Below are 18246 nucleotides of genomic sequence, written 5' to 3'. Positions count from 1 at the left end.
TATTAATTATAACTTATAAAAATACTTAATTATAACTTAATAATTACTCTTTAAAAAGATTTAAAAAGAATATAATAAGAAAGATTAGTAATTAATAATGCTTTTATAAGAAAATTAAGTTTTTAAAAATAAATTAATAATTATAGCATTTTAAAAGAAAAGAAAGATTAAAATAAGCCTAAACTTTATATTTATTAAAATTAAATATATATATAAGGTATAAATTAATGCTAATATAATTAAAAATAACTTAGCAGAAATAAATGCTTTTAAAAATATTATAAATATAGAGGAATGCATTATTATGGGTAGTAATAATAATTTAAAGTAACTTTAATTAAAGGGGTGGTGTGGCGAGGAGGATCGTTTTGGTAGGCTGAATTAGGGGGTGGGCCGAATGTGCAGACCCTGACTTACTATCCGTCCTTGACACTCTCTACAGCCGCCAGGAAGGAGTATGGCACAAGTACGACTGGTCGGTCGACGCCTTCGCGACAAAAGGCGCCACAATATGGACGGCCGATCACACCCTCCACAAGAATCGTCGTCTGCCCTTGAGTCCATTCTTCTCAAAGTTCAAGGTTTCGAACCAGCGAGAAATGATCATGAGACATGTTCATGCGCTTTTCGACAGATTGTCGTGGTTTGCCGCGTCCCAGAAGACCGTGGACCTCGGTGCCGCCTTTATAGCATTCGTGCGAGATGTTGGCAACGAGTATACATTTGGAAAGCATTACAAAGATCTTGGAAAGGAGGACTTTGATGTCGGCATGGTGGTCGCCGCTCAGGCTGGCGGTCTCTTGTGGCGTATCACCAAGTTCATACGCTTCTTCGGTCCCCCCATGCGGTCCATCCCGCCTCGGTGGATCATGGCAGTCTCCGATCCTGTCATGAAGGAGTTCTTCCGCTTCATGATAGTAAGTCTTGATTGGCAGAATACATGACTTCGTCAACAGCTAACACGCATTTTGTGAGTGTGCAGATTTCCATGAATGATACCAAGAGTTTCATGAAGGCGGCAGTATCCCAAGATGACGACGGTCCACGCACATTAGTCCATGAAATCGTGCAGTCCAGACTTCCGCCCCCCGAGAAGTCATTTGAGCGAATCTTTGATGAAATGTCCACCACAACAGGCGCTGGGCTCGAGACTACAGCCGCGGTCATGGGGATCGCGGGCTTCCACATCTACAGCGACCCCAAGATCCTCCAAAAGCTACGGGCCGAGCTTGCTGCTGCCCCCGACCATAACTTGGAGACGCTCGAGCAGCTTCCTTACTTGACTGCTATTATTATGGAAGCCACGCGTCTAGCTCCCGGCATAGCCTCTCGCAGTGCCCGTATCGCCCAGGACAAGGACCTCAATTATGCAGACTGGCGGATACCGGCCGGCACACCCGTCGGGATGACCATACACTTGCTCCACCAGAATGAGGAAGAATATCCGGAGCCCAAGCGCTTCAACCCAGATCGATGGATGGATCCCAATCCATGGCGTCTGGGCAAAAAGACCGTTGTGCCTTTCGGGAAGGGAACGCGTAATTGCATTGGAATGCAGTAAGGATCCTTCACGATCCACCGCGAGTTACGCAGACTAATCATTATCTTGATTCAGTCTTGCCTGGGCTGAAATCTACCTGCTGCTTGGCAATGTCGTGCAACGCTTCGAATTCAAGTTTCCAACAACCAAGCCAGAGGACTTTTACGTCACCAATGACAATTTTGCCTCCGGCACTCCATGCATGGGAGTCGTCCCTGCTCTTGTTACCGAAGTCGCAGCATGAACAACATTTGTGAAAGGAGTGTCCCACCACATCAAACTTCCGCGTGGCTTTGACTAAGTTATCATGGCTGAGAATGGTGCTAGGAATAGTCTAATGGCAGGGTATTCATTCATTTATTTTGTTGAACCTAGTCCTGTGGTACTCTCTTGAACCTAAAACTCTTGTAAATGAGAACGGATATTTGCACCTGCAAAAACAGAGGGTACACCCATACATCGCCAGCACTAAACCAACACCCACACTCAATTCACACAACCAATTCGCACACCTAACTCACACACTTAATTCATATACCTAACACCTATACACCTAATTTATTTAATCATTAGTTATGTAGGTGTTGAGGGTATGGGTGTGTGATGAGACATTAACCATACACTAGCTACAGCGCGTATGAATGTCCCATCCGTTTATATGGATGTGAATATCCATTCTCAAAAGATAAATGCTGCAGCTGAATGCAAAGGCACTCCACGGCAGGTCTCCAACGACATTGCTTAGTTAGTAAAGTACAGTAGACTTCCCTCCTTGCTCGCCTGCTTCTCCGTGTAGCTGACCTCACTGACCGTGTGGCCATCGGTGTCCTTCAACACGATCTTACCGCCTCTGTTCCCGAGCTGCGCCTCGGACACCTCGAAGCAGTGCTTGCTATGGGCGCTGACCTGTGCATCGTCACCCAGCGTTTGTCCCTGCCCGTGCCCATTCTCAATCTTCCACCCCTTGAGGCTCACATCACTGGCACCGCGGTTCTGCACATAGACCCTCTCCCGTTTGCCCTTCTTGGCCTCGCGGTCTGGACCCTTTGGGTTGACCACTGCAGCCTCGATGCCCACTGTGCCCTTGGTTGCATGGCTCTGCTTTGTATCGTCCGTGGCGGTGTTGCTGCTTGAATCGCCGCCTAGAGCCTGCGCAAACGTCTGTCCCTCTGGGTTTCCATTGTCGTCCGTCTTGAGCGTGTCCGTGGCGAATGCGAGAAAGATGCCGCGCCAAGAGCCATCTGCGGACTGAATCACAATTCCGCCATCCTGATACGTGCCATTCTCCTTCTCAAAGCTGCCCGAGTCTCCCTGGTTCATGTGGATATCGTGGATACCCTCTTCGCCGTTGCTGTCGCTGTAGTGACTGCCCCAGATGTACATGGTCGCCTTCTCCTGCACGGCCTGGTTCATGATAGGATCGACATACGAGCTGATGTCACCCTTCTCGGTTGGGTCACTAGGGTCGTGTGACACCAAGGTGCCGGCGGAGGGGTCCAGAAAGCCCTCGCGAAGGAAATCAAGTGCAAGAGACGAGCTGCCCTTTTGCGCGGAGAAGCCCTTGTCCAGGGAGGAGAGCTTGGTGGTGGAGGGCTGCTTCGGGTTGAAGTTGGAGACAAACCAATAGACGAGGCGCGTGTCGCTTCCCGAGGACGAGATGTTGACGTCTGCCTCGTACGTCTTGTTGTTGTTGGTGCCATCAGTGAACTCAAGGTGCCCATGCGTGCTACTAGCTAGGATTTGGGTCAGTACAACGATTGCAGCGCGCATTCTCGCCCCTTTGTCAGCGTATAGGAGCACCAACCTTCGCCATTCCAGCTGGAAGCCGTGCACTTCCACAGGCCATAGTTCGAGATCGGCATCGTGGAGGCTGACTGGGGTCTTGTTCTGGGGGTGGGGTGGGACGGGTAAGTGATTGGGTCCACAGCAGTTCATAAGGTTGATGCACGAGATAGTGATCACGAAAAATAAGGGAAACAAGTCTTGGCAAGTGAGCTTTTATGTACCTGAGTAGACTTTGTGGGGGTACTTGGTGGACAACAGCTTGCTGTCTCATCAGAACTGGATCGCAACGTATCAGGGTGCCAACCGCTGTTCATCAGTCATGCAGAACACGTGGGGGGCTGCCGGTGACATCACAAGACTCCCACTGGAAGACACAAACGCGTCACAAAGTTTCTAGGGAGGTGGATACCTGTGTTCCTGGAGCCACAAGCAGCCAGGCATAGTTCCAACTTTGCGACCAGACTTGAGCAACGATCAGGTTTTGCCAAGCTGTCAACCGTCCACCGGAACCAAAGCCGCGGGCCGGGCCCTGGTCGCATATACCAGGAATTATGGATCGATTCATGCAGAGGGCAGATCGGGACGATCAAGTGCAAGATGCAAAAGGCAGCCACATAAGATGTTTGGAAGAGGTACTGATTGTAGCTTGCATGGCATTGCTTCGATAGCCCCTGAGGAGTTTGAAACGCGTATGCAGTGACGTAACGACGTAGCATTGATGTTCGAGAGGCACTCCGAAGATCGCAGCCGCGTGCAATGCGTTTCGGCATTCCACTGTCTGTGGCGGTCTTTACAAGCACAGCCGCCGAGAGCTTTTCTCGCTTTTCTTTTCTTTCTGTAGCTACAGGCGTGGGGGCATAGCAAGCTTTGATTTGTCCAACTTGAATGCAGTGTACGGCTAACTTGAATCTAGTGAAAGAAAGTTACATGAGTTTGTTGGTCGCAAGCGGATTTTGCCTATCTCATGTGAGTATTGAATGTGATAAATATGACAGCTGTTGGGTCTGATGCCATGATTTTGAAATCTGCTCTCACTGTGCTTACACCATGCCGCTTTGGTGAAAGAGATGATTGTGTATTAAGTCCACTTGCAGTACCTAGGTGATCAAAGAAATCATTAGGTATTGCTCGTTCGTTTCCATGCCACCAGGACGCGACGTGGTTATGTTGTGACACTTTGAGCTGGCTGATTCATTGATGATATTTTGACAACGACAGTCTCTTGCTACTTTAGCGTACCTACCAGGGGGAAGGGGGTATTAGAAAGCATAACGTTGGCATTAAGAGATAATGCCGAAATGATATTAATATATAATCAATTCATTAACATTATTGAAAAATGCGTGTCTTGCATGATTTACATATAAGAGAAATGATATTAATGTTAATATAATATAATATTAATACTTAATATAGCTTCCTTAAAGAAATTCATTTTCATACTTATCCCTAACTTAATTATATTTATTAATAAAAATTAAAGATTTATTTGTAAAACTCTAAGGTTATTATATTAAAGTGGTTATGGAGATGCATTAGTGCCTAGGCCATGGAGTGTCATAGTATACAAGGGTTGATGAATTGTTTAGCGAGGTGATAAGAAGGAAAACGGATATTCGTGCAAGAGAAAACGGATAGTATATAGATGCCTCTCAGATAATATTCACACAGTTAATCAAAGCTCAATACACACACCTAATACCTATAACCACACCCAATTTATATACCTATGCTCATGTATATAAATTCGATATAAGTGTGTTCGTGGTGGGTATGCTAGGGTTTGGTGCTTTAGGTGTGGGTGTGTTGGGTGTGTTGGGTGTAAGTGTACTAGGCGTGTGATGTATATGTATATTATTCGTCTTTCTGCGTGAAAATCTGTTCTCTTGTTTCTCAACACAGATGCGATGGTCGCCTTTCGAGACGGCGAATAAAAGAGTTGAACACCTTTGAATCCGGCATGGCAGGTAGCACCGCCATGTCACCCGTATCAGATCAAAGACAAGCTAATATCCCGGGCAGTGTACCAGAAAGGATCTGATGACCATACTCTCCCGACTCGCTCATAGAAGCACTCAGCGCCTTCAATATCTAGCATTGTAAGTAGCAGGCCGCAGTGCCAGTCTGAGCCACCAAGTGTATCACCTTCGATACCCAGCGCGTAAAACACCGACTTGTCTCCCCTTGGCCCGTCAAATATGCAATCATTCGCAAATCTCGCGCCGACAGGGCGAGGGCCAACAGCAGCTTCGAGGCTGAAAGTGTACGTAGGAATCTCATCTGGCGGATCCTTCAATTTCCGATCACTCCGGCACGGCGGCGAAGGCAACTGCTTCTCGAGGTCCACAGTGCATCGATGGACCCTGCCCAGCAGACGCAAAGCCATCCTCCCAGTTTTGTGAGTGCCGCTGCCACGTAGCTCCACTCGCGAATGTCCTGGATTGTGTCCGCCGGCTTTGACCGGGCCAATCACTGAAGCCCATGACCAAGAAGGGACACTGGCATTGCCAGAGAGTTTCGCCGGGTATTTTGCGGGGTGCCAGAGAAGGCCTGCAGAGAGATTGGTTTCCCATATCCCAGAGAGATCTGGCCAGGGACGACCCGGCTTGCAATGTCGGCAATCCCTGCGAGAGCGGGCAATCTGTCACTCTCATGTGTCAGCTGCAACGCAGAGTACTCTTGTATCAAGTCGGCCCATGCCCTGAAGAAAAGCCCCTGGATTGTGTCCTTCTGCTTTCCGGTCAGCCCCAGAGATACACCAAAGCCTCTGAGACAGTGTATGACAGCTGCAGCCTCCATGCATCCATCGTTGTCCTCCTGGTCATCTTCCGAGTGTCTGGTCATTCGGCAGGTCCAGTATATTTGCTTGCAAGAAAAGTCTACCGTGCGGGGAGAGAGAATCCGTTCTTGCCTGACCCACGCTCTCTTGAGTAGGGGGCTGTCCTCCACTTCTTCCCGGAACGAGCTGACGATCCCCGAACACCCTCTGAAGAAGGCCCTTCCCTCGCATCGACCGTTCATACTAACCTTGAAACCGATTGGGACCCCGGAGCGGATACGATGAGCAAGGAATCCTTGGGAAGCCGCACTGGCTAAGGTTGCACTGATGGTCAGATATGCGTTGCTGTATATATGGCCCATCCGTTGTATCTCATCCATCCAATCCGCACTCTGATTCTGACCTTGAACAATGCATAGCGCATCTACCCAAAGATACCGGAGTCCGAGCCTACGGACTACTATGACGGCATCCTGGATTGTCTGAGAGAGAAGTGCTAAAGACACGCCCTGCATCATTTGGCCGATGGTCTCAGTAGTAGTAATATAGCCGGTCTGGTTTGTTCCCCAACAGTAACTGAGAGCCGCGTACTTCAGTGGCTGGTCATCCGTTCTTACGAGTCTAACATCAGGCTGCCCGGACAAGCCGACATCTATCAGGCGCCTTGGAGCCACCGTACGGCCACTGGATCTGAGGAAGTTCCCGTTGCAGGCGCTGTGATGCTGTTCGCAGTTCTTGGCCCAGCTAACAATTCTCGATATGTTGAAATCGCAAATCGGGTCGTCCTGAATTCCCCGCTCCGAGGTCGAGAGCCCAACAACTCCCATGGACTCTGCAAACGAGCCTATTATTCGTCAGCGAGGGTGACAACTAATACTGACGTGTAGAGTCACCGACCTGGATCGGCGAACATGAGCAAAGTTGGATAATCTGGCCCGTAGATGAGCTCAGTGCCGACCATGCCTAACGTCACAGCAACCCTTTTGGATAGCAGCTTATCTTTCACGCGGCCCCGTTTTTGTCGCTGGAAAAGGCCTGGGTTCAAGTCAAGCTCATGGCTGGCCGCAAAGAGCCTTACGGGCCCAAGGTGCCAGGCATGAGAAAGGCTTCTAATCGAACTTGTCGCTAGGCGCTGCTCGTGGATGCATCGTTTGAAGAGGTCAACGATTAACTGGCAGAGATCACATGTATTCGCACTGCTAATCAAGGCATGGCAGGTCGGCTGGTGGAAGTATCCGTCATAGCTCTTTATATCCTCCAAGTTGATACCCTGGCAAAAGATGCACAACCGGTGTCGCGAGATATCGGACTCCATAGTGATGAATCATGAATTCCGAGTTGGAGAGGCTAGATCTGGCGCACATGTCCAGGAGAAGGCTTAGGAAGCCCGTAGGTCACCGTAGTGCGGCCAGGCGCGGCTGAGAACTGCTGCCGCCCTGCAGAATAGGCTGCTGACGAGTGTGAGGCGTGAAAGCTGTCCTAGGTTTCTGCACCTGTGATAGTTGCCTTCACCAGCTGCTCCTCGGCAGCGACTGTGTTCCCTTGTCGAAAAAGTCGACGTATGTGCAAGAAGCTTGGGGGGGGGGGCGCTAACTCTTTGAGCTTGAGTGAAGACGCTGCTTGCGATGAGCGTCCCACAATAGAGCGATGAAGAAGACCAGGAGAAAGCGACGTATTTTCGCAAATCACAAACGAGAGTCTCTTCCTCGCTTCATTTTGGGTATCTGGGCGGGGAAAGGAGTCACGTGCAATTAGGCAGCAACTGAGCCTTGGCTATTCAATTAAATGTGCGCCTGCAGCAGCAGAGGGAGTGAGAGAAAGAGAGAGAGAAAGAGAAAGAGAAAGAGAGAGAGAGAGAGAGAGAGAGAGAGAGAGAGAGAGAGAGAGAGATTGTATAGAGAAACCCGACTTCTGCACAATCTTAGGTCTTGGTTGCACTTTTCCTCATAATCATTCCAAGCTAACGTCAGGTCGTATCGCTGTTCGGGCTCCATGCTATCGAAGCATCAGGGCCTCCTCTTCTGTTGGCTCATTGTCTTTTCCCTTTGAGAAGCTATTTCCTGACCGACATCGAGTTTGGCACGGAACAATATGTAGCAATTTAAAATTTGGGATTGCACAGGAGGATAGGATTGCTATTTATGAGATTTGTTGACCGCCAACCTTCATAGCCATGAATCTGAGGCTCACAGCTCATTGTGTCGCGCATTGCACTTGATCCACTTCAGGTTCTCGGCGTAACTTGCTAACACCAGAGTTGTGACAGAGATTTACATGAAAATTTAAAAAACTATACAACTTTAAATAATGGTGCCAGGCAGGCCTGACGACGATAGACTTCCTCGCTCATTGCCAGGGAACAAGCTTGTATGTCTTGGATTCAACATGCCCACATGTGCTGTCGAAGTGGATGACCTGGAGAAAGAGTGCGCCTAGTGCTCGGCCCGCCTGAACTCCGAAATCTTGAGAGACAGCTTGATGAAGTCCGGAGAAATGAAAATGTCTACGAGCGAATTGGGATCCCGATGGGCTACCAAACGTACGAATGGCGTCATGGTGAAAACGTGGAAGGGGCGTCTGTCTATATCACCAGATCTACTCATCTCTTCAGCAAATTAAACCTAAAATGTAAATCGCTGTTGTTATATCCACATACTTTCAAGATACCTGGTCAGATTAATACAGGCTTAATTTTGCTGAAATACAAAGGCTCAATTCAGCTACACAAATATAAGTATACATGGAGCTGCCTGTGCTGCCTGTCCAAAAAATCAAGCTCCTACTGTTCCTGAAACAGGGCTTGTAAGCCTACTATACCCGATGCGTTCGGAGCCGAGTCAGCCTTTCTGGTACAGCGATTTTAGCATTCCGGTCATCGAGACCCTTTATCCGGCCATATGCAGACACTACCGTCCTTTTTTGGTGGTAGCCGGTCGAAGGGCTTTGTATAGAGTCCTCTCGTCCGCTGAACCTGGCAAGTAAACGTCAATGAAATTCAGTTCCATGCCTACAGCGTGCTTTGGGCTTGCTGCCGCGTGACTACCGGTTCAATGCACAGAGCTGCACTTGAGGTTAATTACGACGGAGCCACTAACGCCGTTCCACATTGAGCTTTGGCACCCCTGTTAGCCGTCATTGTTGGTCTGGTGAAGGCGAAAGGGTAAAACGGTTAAATGGGTCAACGTTTCTCATTAGTTGGACTGGGACAAGGGTTCCGGCACGTCACACGGCGAGGGCCCTTTCGAGAGATGGACACGGACGCTAGCAACCGCGTACTACGTGTTGAATTTACGAGAGGGTATACGCCACCTTTTTATCCAGTTATTACAGCTGAGGGGCTGAGAGAGCCGCACGATGATAAAAGTCGGCCAAGGCGAACTTGGCGCATGCCCAGACTCTTGCCGAGAGATCACCAACCTCTACAAGTCGAATACCGCACACCCAAAATGTTCACCTTTACCAAGCTCGTCGTTGCCATCTCTGCGCTCACTGGGGCACTTGCCGCCCCTGCAGCCGAGCCGTCCCTCGACAGCCCGGACTTCCAGCTCGGCGGTGACAGCCTCGCCCGTCGCCAGAACTACAACCAGAACTACGTGACTAGCGGCTCTGTCAACTTCTCTCCTGCGAGCAATGGGTACTCCGTTTCCTTCTCCGGTGCCGGAGACTTTGTAGTCGGCAAGGGCTGGAGCACCGGGACGAACAGGTAAGCACAGCCCGGGAAATCACTTTCGCTCCGGGTCTGGAGGGGGCTTGGCGAATTGAGGCTGGTGCTGTCGATGCTAATGAACCGCCCTGCAGGAACATCACCTTCAGCGGCTCCACCAGCGCCACCGCTGGAACCGTCCTAGTGTCAGTCTATGGGTGGACGACAAACCCCCTGATCGAGTACTACATTCAGGAGTACACCAACAACGGCGCGGGCTCTGCCCAGGGCACCAAGGTCGGCAGCGTGGTTTGCGACGGCGCCACCTACGACATCTGGAAGCACCAGCAGGTCAACCAGCCGTCCATCTCCGGCACGGCCACCTTCTGGCAGTACATCTCGAACCGCCAATCGGCGCGACCCGGCAGCGGCACCGTCACGACCAAGTGCCACTTTGATGCGTGGGCCAAGGCGGGCCTCAAACTGGGGTCCAGCATGAACTACCAGGTCCTTGCGACCGAGGGCTGGGGAAGTGCAGGTGGAAACTCCAAGTACACCATCTCTGGTTAGGTGCTAAGCCAGAGCCAACTTGCTTGCGGCGGTCAATGCCAAGAAGTACCGTGTCGAGGCCGAACAGTGGAGAGCCCCAGCGTGGCTGCTATCCTGTGTATATAGTTTATTTCAGAATGAGGTGAAGTTTTATGTGTTATAGTTGATCCATACCAGCAAATTTGACATCAAATTGCTGCTCTCAGGTTCGGGGGGTAAATCGTCATAAGGGGTGACTATGTAAGGATTGTGGGGCTTGCTTGCACTGCCACCTCAGGCTTTGTTGAACTAAACGCCAAGCAGGCCAAGATGTGGCTTTTTTGTCAGCTTCAACGTTTACCCAACAGCAACCATCTGTCATTGACTATTCACAGCGCGTGGAGCCTAGTAAGGCATCACAGGTGGGCGTTTGGAACGTCAAGGAAGAAGATCAGGTGCACGCTGACGCTGCCGATATGCGCGGAACTGTACGGCTGGCGAGGCGCCAAACCGTAAGCGCGTGAGCCCAGCCGACACATGGGCACCTCCCTTCACTCCCGTTGTTGTTGACTTAGGATGACAGACGACTCGTACTGCCCGGTGGCCGATGCTCAGAAATTCAAAGGCGAAAGACGACAGACCGGTTTCGCGCGTATATGCAGCCTCAGGGTCAGGGGATCCTCCTTATGGCGAAGACACGGGCCCCGTCTGGAGGACGGCTGCTTCTAAGATGATAGAGGGTTGCGCGACCGCCTTCGGCTCGATTCTCATCCTAGGAATCGCAGGCTACTCGTACAATGCCTACTACAAATCTCACGTGCTGACCAAGATGGAGAATGCCTTCGCATTGGGATATTCCTCTGTTGAGATAGCCGCTCTGAGCCGTCACGTCAAATCAGATGGATCCCACGCCGAGCTGTTTCAAGCAGAGACCTTCGAAGACAACGACTGGATCCCGCGCGACGAGCAAGCCATCATCGACAAGATAGTCGACGGGTCCCTCCGTGGTCAATATCACCTAATCACGGGCGAGAAGGGGACAGGCAAAACCTCAATGCTGCTCAAGGCGATGGGCAAGATTGGCGGCGAGGGAGTCGCCATGTTCGAGGCGCACGGCGACCCCGAGATCTTCAGGGTGCGCCTGGGCAAGGCGCTCGACTTCGAGTTCCACGAGGACTACGTCGGCAGCCTCTTCAGCTTCAAGGGCCCGCGCGACACGACCGCCCTGCTGGACATCGAGCGCGCCTTCAACAAGATGGAGAAGATCGCGCTGAGGCGCAAGGAGAAGGTCGGGAAGCCGCTGGTCCTGATCATCACCGGGGCGCACCTCATCCGGGACGACGAGGACGGCCAGGACCTGCTGGAGCTGATCCAGCAGCGCGCCGAGCTCTGGGCGGCGAGCAATCTGGTGACTGTGGTGTTCAACAGCGATGACTACTGGACTACGGAGCGGCTGATGTGGCAGGCGACTCGTCTCCGGGTGACGCCTGTTCGCGATATCCCCAAGAACATCGCCATCGAGTCCCTGAGAGAGTTCCGCAAGACTTTTCGCGGGGAGGACGTCCCGACGAGTATCCTGGAGCAGGTCTATAGCAAGATCGGCGGCCGGCTCAGCTTCCTCACCCGCGCGGCAAAATCTCCAGACATGATCACTACTTGCAACACCATCTGCGAAAAGGAGAAGCGCTGGCTGTTGAACAAGTGCTGGATTCTGGGGGCTGACATGTAGGTGTTATTTGAGGATCTGGCCATACAAACGACTATTGCTAACAACTGTCATGTAGGGACCCCGGCGCTGAAAATGAACAGGATCTCTCTTCAGCTGCCATGCTTCTCGCAAAAGCACTGATAGAAAAAGAGGAAGCCATGAGAGCAGCTGGGACGTACGATGGGAGGCTGCCTCAGATTCCATTGCACAAGGCGAGGGAGTTGATCACGAATTCCGAATGGGTGAAGATGCCACACCACAACAATATCTTCACCATCGACCCAGATGGGATGGTCCAGGCAGATTCAGTGGCGATGTACTGGGCCATGAAGGAGGTGTGCAGCGCCGAAGGCTTCGATGAGCACCTCCATGCTACTCTAGAGCGGCTGGATGAGATCGAAAGCCTTCAGAGGACAAGGGAGCTGACACTGAAGGATCTAGTGGACAATGAGCAGCAGTATCGCGCCACGATGGAAGCTACTTCGGATGGTGGAAAGGCTTGGTCAGTCAAGCTCGTGCCATCAGGGGCTGGATGATTACTAGAGCCTATCCTACATGTACTTCAGTTTCTACCATTAATGATATCTCTAAAAAGGACTTTTGGACAGCCAAGCTTTCCTTTTCTAAAGAACTGGCCACTGCCGAATCTTACGAACTGTTCTAACTCGAACTCGCCCATCTCACAGACCTCTTCAATTCGATGCACAACACAGAGGCGAACACATGAGATGCGGCTAGCTGTGGTGGTGAAAGCGGCTGGTGTATATCAGCGTGCATTACAGAGCTGGTAAACTGGGAATGAGAAGCTCTGAGTAGCCAAACCCTCCTGCTTAGGTTGGCCGGTGCCCAGATTCCTGATAGCCATTCTCCGACTACAGGTCAAGGGCTAAGCATGCAGTAATCAGGGGCTGCAGGAGACCCTTGTTCTCCTTAAAAGCTTCTTTTCTTACACAGCTGTCTCTGTACACCGAGACTACGTCTGTTGAGTAAGGCGGTCCCATGGAGAGAGCTTCTCGTGTAGCATTGTCGATTTTCTATGTAGTGTAGCCATACACAACCTCAAGACCCGTGCTATCATCAGCGCGATTCTTCTCCGACCACTTGAAGAGCTTGTCGTAATTTCTACAAATGTGCGAAGTTCCCCATCCCAGTGTGGCGGGTGTGTCCGGGCTGCTGGGCAATGGATACGTAACATCCAAGGTGGGATCGGCCTGGCACCGGACAGCTTGTCGCAGCATCTCGATGGAGTGATAGGTGGTCCGCTGCTGGACGGAGCCCAGGGCAGTTACATTCTCCAAGGCTAGCGAAAAAGAGTTCAGGATCGTGTACAGGGAAACCTGACAAAGAAGCCTAATTCGTGACTTCCGTGGCGTTAGCGAACGGAATGATGAATTCCACCCTCCCCGGTAAAGAAAATCTATTAGCATATCCTAAAATAGCTAGCGGTCCCACCTAGAAGTCTTAACTCTTTTAACTTTAAAATTATCTTTTAAAAAAAGCATTTTGCTTATTTTTAAGGAATATAAAGAGTATTAGGTTGGGCCTTAAGAAATGCTTAATAATGCCTACTAATATTATCCATCCTTACTTTAACCAACCCTTTTAAAATTTAATTACCAGCTTAAAGTAAATATTTATTTTAAAAGTAATTAAGTTATTTAAAAACATTAATTTCTTAGCAAAAAGACTGTTAGCCGTTATGGGGTATATTAATAGATTTTCTTTACTGGGGAGGGTGGAATTTATTATCCTAGTTGGCAAAGGGTCCCTTAACTCTCCTTTCTTATCTATGCATTACCATAAAAACAATACCAACTTTTAAAAGTAAAAATAAGAAAGAAAAAGATAGCTTATTTATAACATTTTATCTTAAATATATTATAATAATATAGGTTTAATTAAGGAAAGAATAAATTATTTCTTGACACAGGCCGCAGACCCCGCGCAGTCCCTGGCCCATTGACACGACTTAAGGGGTCACGAGGGATCCCGTCAATTTTTACTTGCATAAAGGGATGTTCAGCTGATAGTGCAACGTGCAGGGAAGGAATCCTGTGTGGCACAACGGCGCCACTAGGACAGTTTCAGCAGCCGTTAACACGAAGTGTAGAAGTAAAAGCAATGTAAGAATGCTAGAAAACACCCTGTGCAGACCTGAACGAGTCCAGGAATTGACGAAATGTTTCAATTTACGATTTGTTCGGAGTTGGCTCTGTGTCATACCTGTCTTGAGGCCCACAAATGAGAGTCAGCGTACGCCCACCCAGCTTCCACAGTACGCCCACCCAGCTTCCAGCGTTGGCCCACCTAATATTTCCTTTTTTTAATATTATATTAATAAGATTAAATACTTTTTTAAGTTTACCTTATATATAAAAAGCTAGGGTAGCTATTTTTTAATTTAAGTAATACTTTAAAAATATAAGCCTAAAAAGCTTAAAGCGCCCAAAAGCCCCCAGAGCGCCCAGGGCCCCCAGAGCGCCCAGAGGGCCCAGAGGGCCCCAGGGCTCCCAGAGGGGCGAGGGCGCCCAGGGCGCAGAGGGCGCAGAGGGCGCAGAGGGCGGCGAGGGCGCAGAGGGCCGCCGAGGGCGCCGAGGGGGCAGAGGGGAGAAGGGTAAAAGTAACTTTTAAGTTGCAAATAAAGGGGTAGCTATAAGACCCCTTTAAAATAGCTATAGCTATGCTTTATTAATAACCCCATAGTATTAATATTTTATAGCGCGTATAGCTAATTTCCTTATACTGGGTGGGCCAACGCTGGAAGCTGGGTGGGCGTACTGTGGAAGCTGGGTGGGCGTACGCTGACTCCACAAATGATACCACGGAGTTGACCGGGTATTTGTGCCACAATTGCCATATGCACCTTCCATTTTGTTCGAGACGCAGTATGAACTCTTATCTCTTAGGATGTGATCTATGTCTGAACTAAAGCTCTGCTCATACGGTACAGGGAACGTCCGTGGACTTTCTCACATATTGAACGGATGCATTAATGTCTACTACCTAGCTAACGTCACTTGCAAGCGATGTTCACCACTAGTAGTCTCTTACAGAATGTTTTCGGTTACTTTCGCCTATTGAAATATACACGTCAGAGACCTTAAACCATCACAGCGCAGATTAAGATGGCAACATGTGTCACAGCAACTAATCCAGAGCTATAATTACAGTTTCCATCACACATCATACCACAACGGACTCTCACAACTTTCCACGTGCTGGCGTCTGTAATGGGAGACAGAAAAAAGAAGGTCGACCCCGCCTATGAGTGCTTGCTGTGGGACTGTTTACCGCTCAACTTCTCATGTTGGCTAAGCCGATTCTTTGTTGGTCGCTTGTGAGTCGGTCCATCAAGAAACTAACTGCGGCACAGCCGTTAGCATACCACCAAAGGCAGCATCGCCACTACACAAGCTTTAAACCGACCTATGAAATGAGGAACAGGTATTGCATTGGTAAGGCGAGGTACCTAGCCAAGGCCACTGAGCAAGAGATCTAAGTGCAATCTTGCATAGCACGAAGTCAAGATTCCACTCCTTGCATGCTTGAGGCGATGGAATGCAACCCACTCTATCTGCATGTTGGCTTTAAACACCAACACTCTCCTTCGATGTTTTTGGTTGGCGGACAGCCACAATTGAAGTTCTCCATCATTCTTGAAATAGCAATTTTCATCTTATATTCGGCGCATTTCCCTCCCCACCTCTCAACTCGAACCCTTGCGCATGTCGTTCTCTCAACAACCGGGCACAGCAAAATGGAAATCACAGGCTATGCCTTCGTTACTGGTGGAGGTAAGGCGCATTAACCCCAACACTCTATTGTATTTGCTATGCTCCAAGCTTCAATCATGAATGATCGCTAATACATGGTGTAGCGAGCGGTATCGGCAGAGCCTGCTGCCTAGCTTTTGCCAAAGAGGGGGCCAAGGGTTTGATCGTGGCTGACATCAACCTGGAGGGAGCTCGGGAGACGGCTAATCAAGCTAAGGTTCTTGCTAAGTATCCGGAATTTCGAGTCGATGTCGTCCGGGTCGACATCAGTGTCGAGGAATCTGTCATGACGGCCGTCGCCCATGCCGTCAAATACCTTGGTCGTATTGACTACGCAGTCCACTCCGCTAGTGTGAGTCCTTTGATGGAGCCTGATGGTTTTTGTCTATGTCTAATCCCTATTCAGATTCCTGGCGGAACATTCGATCCGATAGCCGAGGCCAGCTTCGCTGATATCAAACGCCTGCTTGATGTGAGTGTCAACGGAACCTTCCTGTTTACCAGCTTGGTCTCAGCAGTTATGAAAACTCAAGAGCGACGACAAGCGAGTGCCACCGATCCAACAAGAGGCACAACCAGAGGATCTATCGTTAACTTGTCTTCTGTCTCGGAGTTCATGGCAGTTTCCAACATGGTGTAAGTCTCGATTTTCTCGGAAAGGTCAAGAACATATAAACAGCTGGCAGAGAAGGTTCTAACTCAAACCAGCCAGTACACAACATGCAAGCATGCCATCTCTGGTATCACCAAGACCGCCGGTGAGTGACCTCAAAAGTCTGAGTGGCCCGCTGTGATTGGTTTCTGACGAAGGCGCAGCCCTTGACAATGCGCCCCTTGGCATCCGGGTCAACTGCGTGTGTCCCACTTGGACAGACACGCCAATGACCCGGCGGGCGACGGATGTGGCACCAGGGTTGGAGAAGGCACTGTTGGCCACCATGCCCCTGGGCCGCCTGGGACGGCCGGAGGAGGCAGCCGACGCTGCCATTTTCCTCTGTAGTGCAAGATCCAGTTTTACCACTGGGACGAGTCTAGTCTTGGACGGCGGAATGACTCTGTCCTGCTGAAGCTAGGTCAGATCACTCAGGAGGTGCCATGTGATATTGCTTAGTATACAGTGTTTGAATACCTAGTTTAAGCAGCTTGATTTCGTGTTCACTTGAATACCGCAAATAGTGTGTGACACTAGGCGGCAACGGATGGGTATTGCCTGATGTGATTCTGCTTTGCCACCTACCACAAGAGCCGATCTCTGCCGTTTCTCTCCTGACCACATCCGAGAGTAACCCGGAGTCTGAGAATAGCTGTCTGTTTGTATTTTGTCTTTTCCTCGTCTGTATTCCTAAACGCGCATTAGAACCCCAGCGACGACAATAGAGTTTCCGTCAAACCCAAGGATTTGCAGTCCAAAACTCAAAGAATTCTACCAGGTTGTAGATCTTTGACAGCGCTGGGTGTTGGGTCATCATCATCCATCAGGGTCCAAAAGATCAGCCGAGGCATAAGAGCTCATTTTCGCTACTGCAGAACTGGTCAAGACGTGCCCAGTCACCGCTAGGTGGTGAGGGACGAGTTAGCGAATCCGAGGGAGCAAAACGCTGAGAGTGTGCGATAGATGTATAGGTATTACGGCCCTATTTCGCAACCTATAATCAAGTTTTTAACAATGAAACACCGGCTCATACGGTCATCTAAGTGATCCATTGTGGCTTATCACGACGGCCATGGAAGCCTTGGACGTCAAGACTCCAGCGGGACGAGGCGCGGTGTCGATATATTGGATTCGCCATGGCGAGGGGTCTCGATGCTCTTGGCTCCATTCCGCCGAAAGCCGACAGAATCAGTGTGTTATACCTGTACCTCGGCGGCGTTGAGTAGATGAACCGGATCGTGCCCAGACAATTCTCCCGTCTTGGCTCACTGGTTCGAGGCCGACTCAGGCACACAAGCGCGTTGCTTGGGACGAAAAGAAGAGACGTACAAAGGGCAGCTAATACGATAACGAGGGACAATCATAAGTCGAAACTTGCCATTTATTTGTCTGTCCCCAATCAAGAACGGTCACGCACAGCTAAGGGAACGGAAAATTCCTGACATGCTTCTTTTCCCAAAGTTGCGGAATGCGCGGGATCTCGTGCAAACACCTGATTGACGGGATCGACGTGAAACAGCTCGTCGGTTGTGGGGCGAAACTTTGTTTTCTGCATGTTGAAACTAGTGAGCGGCCAAGAGCTTCTCAGGGGAATCCATATCTATCTGTTGCTTCCAAGCTAACCCAACTCTCGGCATCCCCTAAAGGCTTGGACGCAATGAAATGAGCCTCGTCGAGACCGCCCGGACGACCGTCACTTGGTATTTCGTAGAACGCGTGTGTAAATGTCGGCAAACCGCTGGTTATCACTGTGGAGATCACGAATTGTTTGGGCCAATGCAGTATAGCACCTTCAGTCTCTCATTCATTACACTCGAGTTATTTTCCACCACATCAAG

General features: G+C 49.9%; 5 protein-coding genes across 5 annotated transcripts; 3 read left to right on the top strand and 2 right to left on the bottom strand.

The window, feature by feature from the left end:
* Nucleotides 1-599: 599 nt before the first annotated feature.
* Nucleotides 600-1561, top strand: INS49_004662 (uncharacterized protein; the record flags this gene model as incomplete). The annotated part of the gene is made up of 2 exons (XM_043165450.1): nucleotides 600-917; nucleotides 983-1561. 2 exons carry the CDS (start codon nucleotides 600-602, stop codon nucleotides 1559-1561), a joined length of 897 nt encoding a protein of 298 aa, XP_043018165.1.
* A 720-nt stretch (nucleotides 1562-2281) lies between these two features.
* On the bottom strand, nucleotides 2282-3402 carry INS49_004661 (uncharacterized protein; the record flags this gene model as incomplete). The annotated part of the gene is made up of 2 exons (XM_043165449.1): nucleotides 2282-3273; nucleotides 3345-3402. The coding sequence occupies 2 exons, from the start codon at nucleotides 3400-3402 to the stop codon at nucleotides 2282-2284; spliced, it is 1050 nt and encodes a 349-aa protein (XP_043018164.1).
* A 2392-nt stretch (nucleotides 3403-5794) lies between these two features.
* INS49_004660 (uncharacterized protein) lies at nucleotides 5795-7419 on the bottom strand (the record flags this gene model as incomplete). Its single annotated transcript, XM_043165448.1, has 3 exons — nucleotides 5795-6161; nucleotides 6246-6948; nucleotides 7002-7419. 3 exons carry the CDS (start codon nucleotides 7417-7419, stop codon nucleotides 5795-5797), a joined length of 1488 nt encoding a protein of 495 aa, XP_043018163.1.
* A 2131-nt stretch (nucleotides 7420-9550) lies between these two features.
* INS49_004659 (uncharacterized protein) lies at nucleotides 9551-12519 on the top strand (the record flags this gene model as incomplete). The annotated part of the gene is made up of 5 exons (XM_043165447.1): nucleotides 9551-9807; nucleotides 9903-10312; nucleotides 10600-10787; nucleotides 10859-12000; nucleotides 12060-12519. 5 exons carry the CDS (start codon nucleotides 9551-9553, stop codon nucleotides 12517-12519), a joined length of 2457 nt encoding a protein of 818 aa, XP_043018162.1.
* A 3221-nt stretch (nucleotides 12520-15740) lies between these two features.
* INS49_004658 (uncharacterized protein) lies at nucleotides 15741-16823 on the top strand (the record flags this gene model as incomplete). Its single annotated transcript, XM_043165446.1, has 5 exons — nucleotides 15741-15777; nucleotides 15861-16108; nucleotides 16163-16392; nucleotides 16465-16514; nucleotides 16573-16823. The coding sequence occupies 5 exons, from the start codon at nucleotides 15741-15743 to the stop codon at nucleotides 16821-16823; spliced, it is 816 nt and encodes a 271-aa protein (XP_043018161.1).
* Nucleotides 16824-18246: the final 1423 nt, after the last annotated feature.

This window comes from Diaporthe citri (assembly GCF_014595645.1).
Source record: "Diaporthe citri strain NFHF-8-4 chromosome Unknown scaffold_12, whole genome shotgun sequence".
Taxonomy (NCBI): Eukaryota; Fungi; Ascomycota; class Sordariomycetes; order Diaporthales; family Diaporthaceae; genus Diaporthe; species Diaporthe citri.
Note: the sequence above shows the minus strand (reverse complement) of the source record. Positions and strands in the feature narration are given on the sequence as shown.